The following is a 16,024-nucleotide window of genomic DNA, read 5'->3' on the forward strand; positions in this document are numbered from 1 at the left end:
CCAAAAGGAGAAGACAGAAACTTACTTTGCTTTTAATGTAAGTTAATGTAGAGAAATTTTATTCCATACCATTTTGGAGCATTTCAGCTGCTCTACTCTCATGAAATTTAGAATGTAAAGGACAGCTGCTGTGCTCAAGTGATGTAGGAAAAATGTGAAAATTTGTTTGTTGTTTGTTTCTGGACAGTGATGCTATAAGTATTGCATACCACAACACATAGCTGTATATCAGTGGTTGACTCCATTATTTGAGGAGGATACAGAGGAGAAGTGAAAGAGATCTTTTCATAAGGTTTTTATTTCATTAGAGAGCTCCTCTGATACCCCAAGACACAAGACACAATATTGAAGTTTAGATGAAGTTCAAATCTTGAAATGCTGCACTGAAAATTATGAACCATTTATGTTATTTAGATATCAGCATGTTTAAATGAATTGAATGAATAGCAGTGGACTATCCCAATAAAAAATATTTGTTATTGTTGTGAATAAAAAATTACAACACATAGTTTAACATGTGTTTCTTGCATGCAGCAAGCAAGCATAAGAGGGAATCTGTACGTGATGATTAGGTGATTTATCTTTGTGTTTTACAGGATTCCTGTGGATCCTTAAAATGTCTTTTATTGTCGTAAATTAGATTTTAAAAATATAAGGCTTTAAAATGCCTGAAAATGTCTTATTTTTGCCATTGGAGCTTAGAGAGATAAAATTGTATATGATGATGCCTAAAGATTGAGTTAAAAAGAGTAGAATAATCTGTCCACCAAAAAGCCAGCTGACAGCAGTCCTAGTGAACCTGACCACTAATGAAGGACTGATGGACGGCAGACCTGATAACACAGTCAAACAAACTAAGAAAGAGAGCAGTTGGTGGAGCTAGAAAAATTCAGAAAAGGTCTAGTGTCTACGTCATATGTCATAGATGTATCAAGTATGTACACAGTCGTGTAAAAGTTTGAACACCCCTGGTCAAATCTCAGGCTTTGTAAATTTTCTAAGTGAAAATAAGTTAACACATCCTCTGCAGAGAACACACTTAAATGTGATGTTTTGTGCCAACTTTAGTGCACAATTTCTGTTTATCAGTTTGACATATTGGACATAAATATAAATATAGAAATTGTAAACATAAAAGTGTCATAACTTTGGTACAGGCCTCTTTTTATGTTTGATTTTTTCTCCAATATGTTAAGTTCAGCAAATAAACAGTATTTGTGCATTAATGTATGTTCTCTGTAGAGGAGGTGTTAAATTATTTTCACTTAGAATACCAACAAAACACGTCATTTAACCAGGGGAGCCTAAATTTTTGCATACTAATGTAGATTTTTTCAACCAATATATGTTATATTTGAGTTTGTGTGTGTTGTTGGTATTAGTTTTTATTTATTAATGGTTAAAAAAGGTATTAAAAAGCATTTAAATTTGTGCAGCAGTCTTCTGTGATTTAATTTACCACTATTTGGCCTACAAAATTATATTTCTTTCAGTTGCATTTAATTTAATCTCTTTGGTTCTAGCTTGCACACTTACAAGCTAAACGCTTAAGAAAATACATGACTTTTCTTCATTTATTTTTTTTTTAATTCCAGCCTACACATGCCTAAGTGAACATATACTATGACATGTACAGACGTTCATATATTGGAACATCCATGCCCAACTCTCCTGCAGCAATCTAGAACCTACTTTCTTTTCTTAAGTTGTGAAGTCCAGTATGAGTAAATACATTGTCAGACTTCTCTCAGGTCAGGATGATCCAAAGTCGGGTCACAGCAGTTGGTGCTGCTCTGCAGGACTGAACTCTGCTTGTGTGTGTTTGTACCTGGTGGCAGGTCCTGAATCCGATGGGCTGGGATGCTTTCGGCCTACCTGCGGAGAATGCTGCCATTGAGCGAGGTCTGGACCCTGAAGACTGGACTAAGAGGTAGATGTGTGCACTCACTCTTGTTTTTGCTGTTTTTTTCCTTCTGCTGTGTTATCGAATTTGTTGCTGTTATTTATTTCCCCTGACGTCCACTTATACTGATGGTTTTATGTACCAAAAGTAGTCAAAATTCACATAATTGAATTCAATTTTAAAACATTTCTTAGTATTAAACAGGCTGTGCCTTTAAGAGTGATATATGTAGATGACCTTTGTTCTCATTGGCTGACCCATTCATAAATGCCCTGTGTTATGACTCATTTAAAAAGCTACAGATTGTCACTTCAACATAAATGGGCAGGGCTAAGCTGCTATTGGCTGAATGCATGGTTATGTGTAGTATGCGTTTACGGTTGTGATGTCACAACCATGTTAATTTACCATGAACTGTTTTTGCAGTTTCATTTCCATATTGTATACACTTGAGAGCACGTTTTGAATTATGAGTCTAGGCCTGTGTTCAGCCAGGTTTGTTGTCCCTAACGTAGATGAGAACGCTCTAGAGATGCGGCTGTTGAACATGCTGGGTGCTGCGGGCAGATATGATGCCTGTACAAAATGTCATCACTATGGTACGGTGTGCATTTTGAGGCATTCTCAGGCGTCAGGTTTCAGACAGAAAGGCTTAAAATCTACTAACTAGAGTAATTGCCCCCTAGTTTCATGGCCAAATTAGAAATGACAACTGCAACCATAACTTAAGAAGTTATTGGGTATTACAGAATGGAAGAGAGAGAGAGAGAGAGAGAGAGAGAGAGAGAGAAAGAGTGTGTCGGTGTGCCAAGCAGTGGTGCTCCAGGCCCAGGGCTGGGAAACACTGCTTTAAAACGTTTGTCACACCATGATTGTTTTGCGTAGCTTTGATTTATAGCTGTAGGTAGTGTTATTAGTAGTGTTAGTGACTCAGTGCTCGTGCACACTGTGAGAGGTTAAGGGAGAGACAGAGCTCAACATTACCGCTCATTTCTAATCTGTAATAATAACAGTCTTCATTATCGTCTGACCTTCTCTGTCCCCTTATCTTTTTCTGACTCTCTCTCTCTCACTCTCTGTGTCCTTATTGCTCCCTCTCTCACATGCTCTGTGTCAGTGGTATGTCCAGAGACAGGACTTATAGCATCACTGTGAGTGCTGGTCTGTGAGGAATGGTGTGAGTATGTGAGGAAAACTGATAAACGCGCATACACACATTCACTGAGAGTCAGGACCCACCCACCCACCCACACCAATCCATCAGTTCATCACAAGCCCCCAAACTTTACAATCCCACTCAGTCTCTCGAAACATCTCTCTCCCTCTCCCTCCATCTCTCTCTCTCTCTCTCTCTCTCTCTCTCTCTCTCTCTCTCTCTCTCTCTCTCTCTTGCTGTCCCTCTGTCTGTATAGTAATATCCAGTCCATGCGAGAGCAGCTCGACAGCCTGGGGCTGTGCTTTAATTGGGACCGGGTGAGTAAAGAGAGATGTGCCCTGTGTGTGTGTGTGTGTCTGTGTGAGTGTGTCTCTATAGGCGTGGGTGGTCCTCATTTTCAGGGAACCTCCATAGCCTCAGCAGTGCTGCACGGAGCACATATGTGTAATTTCACATTTGTTACAGTGCAGCCTGGTAGCCTTGCATCATTCCATCACTCAAAATATTGACTTTTAAGCTCTGAGTTAATGTTGCAGTGAAAGTGGCTGGTTACCATGTGAACAGATCGCTGCTGTTCCCAGTAACAGCAGTAAAAGTCCCATTCTTGCAGAGCTGTCATCCCCCCCTTCTTCCCAGTCACGCAATCATGCGTTCATGAAGAAATATGTTCATATTGGTCATATTCACTATGCGTTTGTGCACTGATTGTGCCAGTTACTGTTGATTATAGCAGTAACTCAGTAACTGGTTGATTATTTTGACAAGTAATTGAGTAATCACTTGTTTTTTTTAAACCAAAGCCAAGACTGGCCGGCAGCTTCAAACTTCTCTTACGCTGTACTATTACCTCAGAATAACTCACTTTGCATTGTAATCCTTGTACACATTTCTAATAAAAGGTAAGTTGCCTTCAAATGTTGAGTTCATTGAAATAATGTAGTTAACAGAATATAAAACACATTAGAAATTCAATGAATTCAACAACTAGGTTACCTACTTTTTTAAGTCAAAACTGAATTATTTTTACAGTGTAGTTACTGAATGATAATCCTTAGGATGTAGTATTTTGGGAACATGGGATTTTGCAAGGTTAAAAAGGCCGAACACTAATAATGGCTTTAACTGAACTGTAAAAAAACACCCCACAGTTTTTCAAAGACTCCAAATGCTTCATTGGAGAAAAAAAAAATTAGAATGTTTTTAAAAAAAGTAATGAAAAAAACTATAATATATATATAAAAATATATAAACACTATGCATCCAAAAATGTATATGAATGAGTGTGTCTTTTAGGCTCTGTTTCTAACCCTAAGAGAGACCAGTAGCAGAATTTAAAATATGCATTTTCACGCGTTTTGCCAACTAATCACTGCCAATTCATAGAGAGGGATATTTTTATCTCTGTTTTTTTATTGAATAATCAAGTTTAATTGACTAATCATGACAGCTCTGAGTGATTGCATTGCTCCTCCATTGTAGCCACCCGATATTTCACTGTTTAGATTAAAAAAAATACCCTTTTGTTTGTGTTAGTAATCAAGGTTTAATTCAAATCTGTTGACAGGAAGTCACTACTTGCCTGCCTGACTATTACAAGTGGACACAGTACTTGTTTGTGAAGCTTTATGAAGCTGGACTGGCCTATCAGAAAGAGGTAAAGCATATCTTTATTAAGATGATTCTAGTGAGTAATAAGTCTCTCAGTCTGTCCCTTTGAAATAATTTGTCACATTTTATTTCAAAGGCTTTTTTTCTGGATACTTTATAACACAGGCATAAGCACTGAATAAACTGTTTATAAAGCGATATTTAAATATTTATGAGCAACTTATGCCCGTAATCACAGGGTTCCATAAGATGTATTCTCACAAGGGACCTTAAACTAAAGTGACAGATCCATTTACAACACTGTTATTAGTAATGAACTTATAAAGTAGAGGCATTTATCAGTCTGTATACAGCAATTCGCCATAATATTGAACCACCTCCTTGTTTCTATACTCACTGTGCATTCTATCAGCTCCACTTACTATATAGGTGCACTTTGTAGTTCTACAATTACAGACTGTACACCATCATCTTCTCTGCATACTTTGTTAGCCCCCTTTTACCCTGTTCTTCAATGGGCAGGAACAGATGTCTGTTAGTTTAAGGGTCCTTATGGCAATACTGTGTCACTGACTTCATTAAACATCTAATGTCATCTTGCGATTATTGCCAAATTTTTTTTCAGTATGGTTTATATCTGTTTCATTTTTGTCTGAATAAAACATACAGGCATTAATATATATCATTAAGAACATGACTTATCTGTAGCACTGGTTATATTTAGTGTTAGCTCAGTAGCTCATCTGAAGAGGCACCCTCTGGTTCTCATGTAACACAAAAACACGATTTCCCTTGACTATATTTGAATTATAAACGTGTTTTCAAATGTATTCCTCTGCATACTGCCAATTTTTGTACAACACACTGTCACCTAAAAATGTAAGCCTACCATGCTGTTAGTTTAGCTCTTTGGCTAAGCATTGCAACACACTGCAGCCACTCGCACTAGTTAGAAAGGTTCTTTGCATACTTATCTTCACTCATGTTGCCACTCACAGTGGCCTGGAATGCAATATCACTGGCCTGGGGATTTTTTGAACATTCATTCTCATGTAAAATGTGAGCCTATTTATTAAAAAAAATGTAAATTATGTTATTCAGTTCTTATGAATCCCTATCTTAGTAACCTTTAAACAAATTGCTATCAAATAGTGCAGGAATCCACAGATACTTAAAATGTCTTACAAAGTCTTAAAATGGGATTTTAAAAATTACATGTCATAAAATGTCTGAAAATGTCTTATCTTTTATAGTTAGAGGTAATAAATTGTGAAATAATGCCTGAATACCTGGTTGAAAGGAGTCTTTGTGTATAAAAAACTACTTCAGAACAGTTGGTTAAACAAAAGTATGCAGTCCACGTTGGTCCTGTGGTCAGAAACTGACCGTTGATGAAGAGCTCAAGCACCGCAGAACTGAACAGCGGTAAGATATATAGTGAAACTGAGGGCTGCTGTGATAAGACTTATGCTATACTGTATCCTGAAGAATATATCTATGTTTGGTTTTTGTTTGATCTGTTTGAATGAAACATACAGACATTAATATATGCCATATTTGAGTTTGTGTGCACTGTTATGCACTGGAAATGGTATTATTTTTCCTTTGTGGAGGTCTAAAGAAGATATTTAAAAGGATTGAATTTGAATTTGAAACACTGTGCAGCAACCCTGCAGCGAGGTTTAGTGTGAGTCGTAGTTCTCAGAAATGTAGTGCGTCAAAACTACAAAAAGGTATGGAGTGCGCCTGTATAGGCTCTGTTTATGCAATATAGATGTGATATGTGTTTGATGCCTACAGTCTAAGTCAGGAAATGAACTGTTTTCTGCCTTTCATCTGCCTCAAAGTCACCGTGAGAAGCCTTTCTCTCCTGCCTGGCAACGTTCTACCCAGAGGGTTGTGTTTACAGCAGCCTATCCTTGAGCACCAAGCCCTCAGTTACCCCAGCTGATGCCCAGGACATCAATGTACAGACACATCTAGGCTGACAAATATTTGCCTGTTTTTTGACGTGATGTGGTATTTTCGACGATGTTTGTTGAAATATCATTTGTTCCATCTAAAGTCAAGTGTTTGTTTGTGTCCTCTTTTTAGGCGCTAGTGAACTGGGACCCAGTAGACCAGACAGTCCTGGCTGATGAGCAAGTGGATGAAAACGGTTGCTCATGGAGATCTGGAGCTCCTGTGGAGCAGAAGCTTCTTAAGCAGTGGTTCATCAAAACCACCAACTACGCCAAGGTGAGTTTCTATACATTACCACCGTCAAACAAAGTCATTCAGAGCAGTTTGATTTGAAATGCTTCATTCTACAGACACCTACAGAGAATTGGTCACAGTGGTGGTGATAGGAACCAGACAGTTGAATGCCTATTAAAGCTTCTTCGCTGAAAGTCATAACTTAACATCGTTGCAAATATTCTGCCTGATGCCTGAGACATTGCTTTATCATTGTTTTGAAATCATTTTTTGCCTAAAGTCTATTTAAAAAAAATCAGTTTATGGCAGAGAAGTACATGCAGGGTGTTGTTAATCAAAATAGTCCCCAAAGAAAACTTATTTTTCCAGATTTACTGTTTTATCATTATCAGCTTTACATATAAAGCCTCGGGCAACATGTTTAGGTTAACTGGTGGTTTTGGATAGTGAATAAAATGGCTACATTTGTATTGTTTCTGTCACCACCACTGAAAAGAAATCAGCATTGATATGTTTCTCTACAATGAACCATTTCACATCCAACTGCTCTGAATGACCTTGTTCACTTTTCAGCGATTGAATTTTACCGAAATTTTGAAAAATTAGCAGAATTCTTCTTTAACACCGATAATCATGTGGGGACGGTGCCTTGTTTGGTTCTTGTCTGGAATCTGTTCTGCTGTCACTGGCAGGACACTTAAGGATTCACAGTGTGCATTAAAGATCATGAAGCGTTTTTATTGGCCCATGGTAAATCAGCATGTCATGGCTCTCTCTCGTGTTATAGCTCTTTATTCCTGACATGCCTGTTAAGTAGCTGGAAAGCCAAAATGAGAACAAACCAGTGGCGTGCCACTCGGCTTAATTGACCATGTTGGACATGTGCCAAAGTGGATGAGGATATCTGCTTAGCACTATTGGTGCCACTATTTCTCTGAAGTGTCCTCTGAGGAACATTAAGGTTGGAACTGCAGATGCAGATTTTTCTTTGCTTCATAATGTACAGTCAAGTGTAATTTTATATATGATTTATTTCACACTAAAGCATAAGCTTGATATAAATCAAACAATGCCTATAAGATGCTGCCACAGAGAAGTCTGTCAGACTCTTAAAAAGTGTGGAAGAGCTATTCTGTTACTTCCCCAGAGACTGGCACCTCACCATGCCCTCTTTGTAGTTTGTCATAGAATAAAATAGTAAAGCTCAGAAGTGAGAGGTGTGAGTAATAGCAGGGGAGTCCAGGTGCTGTCACTAACATGACAGAATGAAATTAAACTCAGAGAAGGAGTTACGAGCTAAACTAAATATGAAGGCTAAAGTGGAACAGAGTCAAATTAAGAAAAAAATCTGATGTTTCAATAAATTGCTCGTTTAAAAGTACTTAGAAGTACAAATTAAAATACTAGGTAGTACAAATCCATTCAAATTTAATTTGAGTACATGAACAGTGAATATAAAAAGTATATTGAAATGGCAGGTTTTATGATTTAAAGCTAAAAATCAAGACAAATCATATGTTTTTTTTATCTTTGGTGTAACCTAGCAACCGACACAATTCAAGAGAAAAAGAAATAGATTAATTAGATGAATTATAATGTGAATTAATCTATTTTAATTATATTAAAATAGATTCATAAAAAAAAACTAATTGAAAATAATATTTAAAAAAAACTTACAATATTGTGGTTGCATATGTGTGCACACCTTCACAACTGATACACTGATGAAGCACCTTTACTCCCGGAATTGCATCCCACTCTTCCTTATGGAAAAATTTAAGCTGGACATCAAATTTAAGGTGATCGTCTGTGCCCAGCCCACTTTAGGTCATTCCATAGATTTTCAATGAGACTGAGATCTGGGCTCTGACTGGCTCTGACATTGATCTTCCTTTTTAGTTGACTTGGATGTGGGGCTTGGATTATTATCATGTTTGAAAGGAAGAGGCCTACAGCTTTTTTGCCAAACTATACTGATATTTGGAGCTAGTCATTTTCCCATGGCTAGAGCCCCTGTCCTAACTGAAGTGAAGCAACCACAAATCATGATACTCCACCACCATGCTTCACAGAAGGCATGGTGTTCTTTAGTTAGTTCTTTAGGCTGTTGGATGTTGTCGTCACTCCGAACCTGTCTTTAAGAATTCAGACCAAAATTTTTAACATTTGCCTCATCAGATCGTTTTGGGTGATGTGATATATTTTTGCAAACTTTAGATAGGCTTGGCTGATCTTTTCTGTTTGTACCCCATAGCCTAGACCGGGGTCGGTACCATTTTTGGGGAACGGGAAAATTTGAACAAGAAGCTAACTTCAGGTTAACTTCAGGTGACTTAGCAGGTATAGGCTACTTTAACTCCAGCGTTTAAGACCATTTATTGTTAAAACTGTTGGAACGACCAGCAGAGCTTTATTTTACTGCAAAGGAGGATTATTTCATTTTTACCTAAAATCTTGTTCTGCGTGGAGCCACAACCGGGCAGTAAAAGAGCTGCATGTTGCCGACCCCTGGTCTAGACAGACATAGTATGGGGGATTTTTGTCACGTATAAGGTGTGGTCAGTACCTGCCAGAAATTCCTCCAGTTTTTAATATTACTGTAGGCCTCTTGGTAGCATGCCTGAAAAGCTTTCTTCTTGTCCTTTTATCAGTTTTTGAGAATCTGCCTGACCTTGGCAATGTCCCTGTGGTGCCACATATTTTCTTCCTGTTAATAAAAGTCTTCACAGTGTTTCGTGGTTCATCCAAAGCTTTTGATATTCTTATATAGCATTCTCCTGATCTTTATCTCCTAACAGTAAGATTCTGTAGATGTTTTGTTAGCTCCTCATGGACCGCAGCTATCCCAGACATATGCAGTCATCAAAATGTCAGAAACAGCAGCAGGAACATATGATTTTTATTTGAGGTCAGTCATAATTACTTTCATTGATGGCAAGTATATTCTACTTATAATTGGACATGATTTTGACTGGAACTTGTTCACTCTGAACACAGCTACAGTCTCTGTTATTAAAGGGTGTGCACACTTATGTAACTAGGAGATTGGAGGTGTTTTTTATTTTCAATTTATTATCTATTTGTTTTTCTCTTGAAATGTGTTGGTTGCAAGGTCACATCAAAGATGGAAAAATAAAATGGTTTATCTTGGTTTCTGAGGGTGTGTAGACTTTTTATATCCACTGTAACTAGTTACTGCTAATCTCTGCTCTGAGATTTACCCTTTGTGTTGCTGTTTGTGCTTGAGGTGTAAAGGTTACCCGAGAGCCAGGTGCAAAAAGGATGCTTAATGTGCTGCTGTAAAATGCCACTTGAGAATCTTTAAAAACTGAAAATTCACACTTGCTGACTGTGGATGAGTATATGAGTGGACTTTGGACATCACTATAAATGTACCTCAAATTCTGGAAAATCAATCTTTATAAACTCCTTATGAAATGAGCTGCTAGTTGACTAAGTACACCTATACAGTAGTTACACTCATTAGCCATTTTATCAGGAACACCTACCATATACACTGTATGGCCAAAAGTTTGTGGACACCTCTCCTAATTGTTGAGTTCAGGTTTTTCAGCCACACTCATTCTATACACATTGCTAACATGTGTATAAAATTAAGCACATAGCCTTGCAATTTCCATAGATAAACAGTAGAAGTGGCAGTAGAATGGATCATACTGAAGTGCTCATTGACTTTAAAGTTCACACTGTCATAGCATGCTCAGGACACTCAGGACAACTCAGGACAACTGAGTTGGACATGATGGTCTTCGATCGAACAGAAGAGGCCGTGCTCAAGCCGAACTGTGGAGAGGCAGCTGAATGGCGGAGAGGCAGACCAGTGTCGCTCGCCTAATGTCAATCAGCTGAAGCACTAGCAGGTTGCTCTTGTTCTTATAATCACAGTCTCCACTGCAGGCAGACTCTTCTCTGAGCAGCGCAGCCCAGCTGGGCCTGATTGATGCCGCTCATGCTGTGCCCAGCTGAAGTGACCCTGTCCCTCCCAGCTAAAACTCTTTCCATCTGAGAGCGGCCTGATTTGGCTGGATCTCACCTTTTGATTGCAACTGGTGGAGTTGTGTCAGGATGTCCCAAAGATAGTTAGATAACTTTATTTATTCCAGTTTGAGAAGTTGTTTTTCAGGAAAAAAGCTCACATTGGGCAATACAGATACAACAAGAACCATGACACATTAAGCAAGTCACAAGTAAGTATGGATTTGATCCAACTACTACAATAGAACACCAGCAAAAGAGCGTTTAAGTAGATTATCGAGGTGGACCTGCCTGCTCTGATCAGATCCACCTGATTGTACTGGAAATGATACTAAATACATACTTATTACGTACTTGGTCAACCCATCATAACTCATTTTCCTTCTGTACTGTGGTGGATTTCCACATGGAACACGGTATCAGGGAGCTAGCTTGATGATAGGTAGGGGTGGTGGGTAGTTTTATTGTTTAATTTTATTTTTCCCTGCCCACTTGTGCATGGTGACATAGTTCAAAATCAGAAGACGAGGCAGGCAGAAGTCACTGTGCTGCAGAAATAAAAAAATAACAGGGAAAAAGAATGTTTTAAAAAAAGATGAAAAAGGTCAGTTGTGGTTTAAGGTTGACTTTAAGTAGTTTTGACCAGTATTGCCTGTTTTAGAAATGAAAACTTTGCCAAAGCTGGGGACCAAATCTTGTGACCACAAGGTAGCAGCTCAATAGCAGTGAAGAGTGGGTGTCTAAGCATTGGCCATATCATCAGCAGATCATAGATTTGAAGCTTGGCGATGCCACAGCCATCCGTGGCTGAAAGTTCAAGATAGCATAATTAGCCTCACTCTCTCTGGGTAAGTAAGATGGCCGTCCCTTCCAACTGCCCCAGAGTCCAGACCTCAGCATCACTGAATGTGTTTGGGATTACAAGGATCATGAGAAGCAAAATATGCAACCAGCTTGTAAGACTGAACTTTGGAGGTGTGAAAACACACCCTGTAGATTTCTTTCAAAAATAGAAAGTGAGCCTCCAAACACAAAAGAATGGAAGGTGTAATAAAGACAAAAAGTGGACACAGTAAATACTGAAAATATATATATATATATATATATATATATATATATATATATATATATATATGTATGTGTGTGTGTGTATATATATATATGTGTGTGTGTGTGTATATATATATATATATGTGTGTGTGTGTGTGTATATATATATATATATATATATATATATATATATATTATTATTAGTTGTTGAGGCATCTGTGTGATTATCTGTTTGTTTTCTGCTTTGTTTTTTACCTGATGCTGAAAAATGAAGGTTTACTTAAAGACTATTTTGACTGCAATTGGAATAAATGAAAGGTGGGGGGCTTTTGCACAGTACTGTATAGGAGTACTACCCAGCACTTCCTCCCACCCAGTGATGCTAGACTGCTTGTCTTTGGGTAGGAGGGCTAACTGAACATTCTGCTTTTAAAACATTATAGGCAGAGTCAGCTTCATTAGAGCACTCTGATGCTGTTTGAGTAGGACACAGTTCTTTCTACTGCCTCCTTTGTTTTTCAGGCGCTAGCACTGTGACTGTGTGTGGTTGTTTTTCTCTGTCTGTTGTTTGACTGTCAGATGTTTGAGATGACAAGGTGGGCCAGCGTGTTCCTGTGATTCACAGAACCTCTCATTTGCACAGTGGTAGAGCTTTGCATGCATGTGAGTAAGTACAGTTATGTGCAGGAGGATGGAGAGAGCAGGGGAGTATCATTACTCACCTAATGGGCCAGACTGAGCACTCATTATTGAACCCATCTAATTAGCGCGTGTGTATATATGTGTGTGTGCGCTTCTCTATACCAGGGATGATGAAGTGCATGTTTAAAAAAAGCCCAGTGGCCCTGGATGAAGTAATAGTTTCTGCTGACATGCGTGCCCGTAGCTCAGGCTGAAAATGGACATGCTGGCTTATATTTGTTTGGATGCTCGCTGCTTTATTGACAGCTTTATGGTCAATAGAAGCGGTGAATCAACCTCGCTCTCTATCTCTGGAATACAAGCCTGCAGCTACAGTCATGCTCAGGCTGTGAACAATTGCGTTGTTCTCCTTAAATGTCATTATTTAACGCACATTCCCACTCCACTTTGCATACCCATCACTCATCCACTCCAACTCTCACATAATGCATGTAGATTCTCCTCTGTCTGACAGATTTAGATCAACTCTTCTGCTCTGCCGCACTTCTAGTTTCGTTCAGATTGTCCTTATAGTGGTTAACGGCTTTGTGTGTTACCATGGACACACTTTGAGAGGAACAATGTATATCTCAGTTTGAGCCTTCTTTATGAGAAAATGCTGCTTTCCTTCAGAGGATAGAAAAGCCAAGATTAGTGCAAAAGTTTGAGACTGTTGAAGCAAAAGTTTGGCAAAAAACATCATGCAGTTTCTCCCTTTACCCCAAATGTAGTTGAACTAAGACATGTTTCATGTCAGAAGTTTGTTCTTTAGATTGGCACTTGAGCTACAAGGCTAATGTAGGTAATATAGCTAAATAATGGCACCTTATACCTGAGCAAGCACAAAGCAAACCACATGCCTAAATTATAACTCTTATCATACACTTGCTCAAAACTGGTCAATTTTATATTCATATCTGTAAGACATTTTCCACCCCAACAACAACAACAACAACAAAAATGTAGTCAAATGTACAACCCCATTTCCAAAAAAGTTGGGACATTGTGCAAAATGTAAATAAAAATGTGCAAATCATTTAGAGTCTTTCTGAAGTGAAAACAGGGACACTCTGTGAAAGACTGCACGGGCAAATAGTGCAATAATTCAAGAATAACATTTTTCAACCTAAAATAGCAAAGAACTCAGGGGTTTCATCATCTACAGTACATAATATCTTTAAAAGATTCATACTATCTGGAGAAATCTTTGGATGCAAGGGACAAGGCTAAAAACCAATAATGCCCGGCCATGATCTTTGGGCCCTCAGCTGGCAATGCATTAAAAACAGACATGATTCTGTAGTGGAAATCACTGCATGGGCTCAGGAACACTTCCAAAAAGCTTCTGTCTGTGAAAACAGTTCGCCACAAATGCAAGTTAAAACTCAAAGAAGAAACCATGTATAAACAGGATCACAGAAACGCTGTTGCCTTCTCTGGGCCCAAGCTCACAGCGGAGATGTGTCATTTATGTAAGCTACAAAACAAATTGTTCTTCTCTGCCAATGAAGATGATTAATTGCCCATTTTAGATGATTTCTTCTGATATTAGACAGCATATTGTTCACTGGTAGTAATGTTTCAGAAACCATGTTATCAGAACTAAGACAAAAACGAAGTATGTCTTGATGTGCTTTTTACATCTGCAATCTGGTCATGCAGGGATGGATTTTAGTGAAGAGTGTAAATAGAGTCCAGCCAAAGTATATCCAGATACAATCCAGACATTAAATACATGTTAATGCAAGGTGAAAATAAGCTAACAAAGCACTATTATCTATAAAAAGTGGATAAAAACTTTGCATAGATAATTTTGCCAGTCACTTTGTCCATATGTAGGTAACAGTACATCATATGGTGTTAGAAACCACCTAAGCAAGTCTGTTTGAGATTAACAACTTGAGGCAAACAAGATTTTTCCCTGAATCATTTCTTAAACGCAGGCACTGTTTGTACCTGACTCCTGGTGCCGCGGCTCTGGTTGCGTTGGCTGAGTGAGTGCTGTTGTGACGGCTTGGCTGGGCTCAGCCGTGACTCAGGAGAAGCTTGTGGAAGCTGTGAGGGAGACTCAAGAGAGTTATGCAACCGCTTTTTCTAACAGGACCACTGTTATGTATCAGCAGTTGTTGTTAGAGCAGGGTTATGATTAGAGATATTCTTGTTATGTTGAGGGTTGGGACTGAGCCTGAACAGTGGGAAATGTTCACCAAATGAGTCTGTTTCTGTCCCTCTGGGGGTCCTGGCCCGCCGTCTCCTCGAGGTAAACAGCAGAAACGATAATAGAAACCACAGCCACTTTACTGCTAACGTTCTGCAATGAAGACCAGACAGCTCACCCCCTCTCCCACCGTCAGTCCTCCCCGCGAGAGTGTGCGACTCAGACTTCCTCTCTGTGTGCGCCTCTGTCTCTGTTAATGAGTCGAAGGCGAGGCCGGGAGCGGCCTTAGGGTCCCGGCAATTATTTTGTATTTGCCTTCCCTGTGGGGAGCGGAGCCCCTCAGGGCCAGCCTGCTAATGCAGAGTGACAGAGAGGAGAGAGATATCAACCCGGCTGGCAGTGGCTCCTCATATCCTCTCCTTTCTCTCCCTCTCAGCCCAGCTGAGCCTCTTGGCCCCCATCGTCGTTATTATGCATAGCTTCCTTTTTGTCATTCACTCGCGCCACCATGCTCTTCTTCACAGCTCTCTGTCTTCTGCTCTTCATCTGGGAGTCTTTTCTTTTGGCATGGTCAGAAGGGGGTCTCTCTCTCTCTCTCTCTCTCTCTCTCTCTCTGTTTGTGAGTGTGTGCCTTTGAGAAAGTCGGAGTGTGTGTTTTTCTTGTGTTTCTTGCATTAACCACTTTGCTCTGCTGATGATAGAAAAACACGAACAATTTGTATATGTGAGAACATTTGGCTGGTCTTCACAAGAAACCAAATGCTGCTTTCTTTTCGAAAAAGCAGAAAGGGCCAAAAGATACTGAGGTTAAAGGGCACATATCACAGAAAACCAGCTTTTTTTTCCTTACTTTTTTTTTTTAAAGAAAGAAGTTATGTAGTATAATAAGAAGATAAGAAAACCATCAAATTTGCAGAAAAGGAAATTTGTTTTTGGATATCTGGTACATAAATACATACAGACAAATACTTAAAACACTTAAACCACTTACAGCAACAATGCACATGAACTATGTAGGGGGTTATTTATTATGTCCTTATTCAGAATGGTCACAGCAGAGGGCATAAATGATTGCCCATTCTTACTTGATAGAGGGACTTAAATCTCCTGCCCGATGGCAGCTGCTGGAATGATGAATGAAAATGGTGGGTTGGGTCGTTGTAGATCTGAGGTTCTGGAGTGACAGTTGTTTGTCTCCAATGATTTTACTGGCCTGGTTGACCACCTGGGCCTTAACTGAAAGGCTTCCATGCCAGGACACAATGTTGAAACTGAG

General features: G+C 39.0%; 1 protein-coding gene across 1 annotated transcript in view; it reads left to right on the forward strand.

The window, feature by feature from the left end:
- Nucleotides 1-16,024, forward strand: part of lars2 (leucyl-tRNA synthetase 2, mitochondrial) — a 90,760-nt gene that overhangs the window by 24,581 nt on the left and 50,155 nt on the right. The window contains exons 4-7 of the mRNA XM_036560585.1: nucleotides 1,839-1,930; nucleotides 3,316-3,376; nucleotides 4,624-4,713; nucleotides 6,762-6,905. Coding sequence (XP_036416478.1) covers nucleotides 1,839-1,930; nucleotides 3,316-3,376; nucleotides 4,624-4,713; nucleotides 6,762-6,905 — 387 coding nt within the window. The remainder of the gene's footprint in view (nucleotides 1-1,838; nucleotides 1,931-3,315; nucleotides 3,377-4,623; nucleotides 4,714-6,761; nucleotides 6,906-16,024) is intronic.

This window comes from Colossoma macropomum, unplaced genomic scaffold (genome assembly GCF_904425465.1).
Source record: "Colossoma macropomum unplaced genomic scaffold, Colossoma_macropomum, whole genome shotgun sequence".
NCBI lineage: Eukaryota > Metazoa > Chordata > Actinopteri > Characiformes > Serrasalmidae > Colossoma > Colossoma macropomum.